Source organism: Chaetura pelagica, unplaced genomic scaffold, assembly GCF_000747805.2.
Source record: "Chaetura pelagica isolate M959 unplaced genomic scaffold, ChaPel_1.0 scaffold114, whole genome shotgun sequence".
NCBI classification, from domain to species: domain Eukaryota; kingdom Metazoa; phylum Chordata; class Aves; order Apodiformes; family Apodidae; genus Chaetura; species Chaetura pelagica.
Genome location: NW_009952968.1, coordinates 34,840 through 38,027, shown reverse-complemented (window position 1 = coordinate 38,027; position 3,188 = coordinate 34,840). Strand labels below are relative to the sequence as shown.

General features: G+C 61.7%; 1 protein-coding gene across 1 annotated transcript in view; it reads left to right on the top strand.

Annotated features, from left to right (window-relative positions):
• The first annotated feature begins 678 nt into the window (after positions 1 to 678).
• SEMA3B (sema domain, immunoglobulin domain (Ig), short basic domain, secreted, (semaphorin) 3B) overlaps positions 679 to 3,188 on the top strand; it is a 20,776-nt gene continuing 18,266 nt past the window's right edge. Inside the window, exons 1-2 of the mRNA XM_009995819.1 lie at positions 679 to 725; positions 1,497 to 1,562. Coding sequence (XP_009994121.1) covers positions 679 to 725; positions 1,497 to 1,562 — 113 coding nt within the window. The remainder of the gene's footprint in view (positions 726 to 1,496; positions 1,563 to 3,188) is intronic.

Sequence of the window (3,188 nt, the reverse complement as noted above, 5' to 3'; positions counted from 1 at the left end):
GAGAGGGAAGTGGGGGCAATGCCGGGCACGTACCAACTTCCTTGTCCCTGTCACCCTGTGGCTGACTGCGGAAACCCAAGCCCCGACCCAGCCAGAGCAGCCAGGGCCAGCACAGCTGCGCTGTGGGGCTTCCCAAGCAATGCCCCTTCCTTAGGGCACCGGTTTATGAGAAGGGAAGCGAGGGTTTGCCCTCCCATCCATGGTTGTTCCATTGCACTTGCCAGCCCGGCTCTGGGCAGGGCTTGCCCTTGGTGGTACCTGGGCGAGCTCTAAGCTGCTTAGGAAAGAGGGAGCCCGACGCTGGGCACCGGGCTAGGCAGGAGTGGGAAGCAGGACCGGCAGACAAGGCCCTATTGTGCCGCTCCGGGGCCGCCCGCTCGCCCATCAATAGCCGCATTATGCTCGGCAGTGGCCCCCCCAGTCTTCCCAGCCGCCGTGGCTCTGCGGGAGCACCGTGGGAGGCCATCTGAAGTGGCTGTTGTGTTGGGGGGCCAGGGTCAGAGAAGAGGGGAGGACCCCCCACACACCATTGCCTGGCTGGGTGCTGCTGGGTGCCGTAACAGTGGGGTGCTGCTTCCACCAGCTTTGGAGACAAGATGCCCTGCATGGGGAGCAGGCAGGCTGGGGGGGGCACCGGGACACCCTGTCCCCACTCTCCTGCCCTTACCAGTGTCAACCATGCCCATGGTAACTATGGCCAGGCTGTTCTGCTGGGGCAGGGATGAGTAAGTGGGCAGCATGAGGCTGACATCAGCCCTGGGAACAGATGGATGGTCCCGCGTGCTTCCCAGTGAGACACACCCTGGCTAAAATTACAGACCCTGTGGCACCGACACTGGCCTATTTTTAAAGCCTGGAGGAGATGGATGCCACTGGTCACTATGGCTCAGGGCAGGTCTGGGGTGGCTGGGGCAGGGCAGCAGGCTAGGGGGTAATGGCCAGCATCTCTCCTGCCCTCTGCCGGGCTGGGGAGAAGGCTGGGCTGGTGGCAGGGAGCCTGTGTGCTGTAATTCCGCCAAGGCTCCTTCCCCTCTGGAATGGTTTTAAGGAGCTTCAAGCTCAGCAGTTTTTGGTGCAAGGGACATGGCCCGTCTGCCTGCCCCAGGGCCTGGCTGCTGGCATCAATGAACCTGAGGGCAGACAGTCACCCTGGGGTAGCAGATGGGATCCTAGAACCCCCAGATCCCTCCCTTTCCCTAAAACCCATTGCACTGCACTTGGAGAATGGAAGTCTCCTGCATCAGCGCTCCAAAAGTTCACCGTGCACCCCACAGCTCAGTCCCACAGCAGGGACACCCACCAGCATGCCACATCCTCTGGGCTTCCCGGCTCAGCGTGTCACAGGGTGGGGACAATTAAAATGGATTAGCTAGGCTACACTAGCATGGTGCTGCCAGGAGCCAGTACCTAATCCTGGCAGGAATGTGCCGGGGCCGCTCCACGTCCCTGCTGTGGGGGTCTCACACCAATGTGTTGTGACAAGGGGGTGGATGTAGGGTCAGGGGTTGTATCCATAAATGGGGTGTGACCCCTAAGCTGGTGTCCCTCAAGGACATCACCACCACACCAGGCTACAAGGATGCAGCCGCCTTGTGTGCATTTGCTCACTACCAGCCTAGGCCCTCACACTAGCATGCTTGGCATCCCATGGGCTCTGTCCCCTGTCTGGAACATCCTTCCCTTGCACCAGGAATGTGGTGGGCACCCAAAGCCTAATGCGAACCTGATGCCAACTTGACACCACATGCCCCAGGGAGACAGAGCCACTTTGCCACCTTGGTGCGCAGTGAGAGGTGTGCCAGCAGAAAGCCACTGGCATAGCCATCAAAGCGGCAATAGGAGAGATCCCTGAGGTGTTTATGGCACATCTGGGCTTCCCTGGCCCCTCTGGAAAAGCCACAGGCTGCGGTGGGGAACAGGGTTTGGGACAAAGAGCAGGCCTGGCCAGGGATGGTGCAGTTAAACAAGCAGCTGGCGAGGAGTTTGTCCCCACACTGGTGGCTAACAGGTGCCCATCCTGCCCTGTCTCCCTCTTTCTGTGCTCTCCAGCAGCCACTGGTGCTGGTCACCCGTCTGATGGCACAGATGCATCCAGTTCTGTACCAGCTTGCCCACTGGCACAGGAGGTGTGGGAGGAACAGCCATTTGCTGCCTGTCACCCCAAGGAGCCCTTTGGAGGTGGAGAGGAGCCATTTCCTACTGCAAACCCTGCTGGGGGCTCGGGCGGTGCCAGCAGAGCTACCGATGCTCAACAGAGCCGGAACAGCCGGGGGAGATTTGGCAGAAGCAGCGATCCCTGGGTGCGGATTTGCCGGCAGCAGGGAAGGGATCAAAGAGCAAAGGTACCGGCACCTGCTCACGCTGGCGGCGGTGACCCCCCCGCACTGGCAGGGAGCCAGGCCACCAGCAACCGGCCACGCCGACCGCCCTCGGTGGAGCTGGCAGCAAGGGCAGGATGCTGGTGGTGATACCCATTCCAGCTGGGGATTGTCACCATGTCAGCACTTGGTGGCTTCAGTGCTTGCCAGGAGCACCCGGCGAGGCGGGAAGGGGTGGCTGGCAGGCGACGTGGCGCATCCCTCTCACGCCGTTTTTTCCGGGATGGAAGCCCAGCCCTTCTGACGCCTGATGATTTCTCCAGGCAGAGCTGCTGCCTGCAAGGTCCCGGCAGGGCTCTGGGGCCGGGGTGGTGCTGATGGCCCCCCCACCTTGCCACGCGTGCCGGGAGCAGCACCGAGTGGAAACGTCCCCGCTGGGTGCAGGGGAACTGAGGCACAGTGCTGGCACAGCAAATTAAGTTGCCCACTGTGATGGGTTGGGCAACTTCCCCTCAGGGACAGCAGACTGGGACAGCAGGGTTAGGGATGCCATGCCCAACCCTTTAAGGGCCACCCAGCCAAAAGTCCTGCTATGGCACCCAGGCAGTCTCGCGGCAGAGTAACCCTTGCTATACCAGTGCCAGCACCTGTCCCCTCACCATCCCCACACCCCTGGCTGCCCATGACACTGAGCTGGCACTTGTCACCATGACAAGACAGGGAAGGTACTGGGTGGCGGTGCTGGGACAGAGGGTGCCACCAGTCTGCCGGCACTCTGGCGCACCCCGGCCAGCAGTAGGAAGGTTACCAGCAGTGAGACGGAAGGGCATTGCCCGGGCACCCTTCCTGGCACAGCTCCTCCTGCCTGCT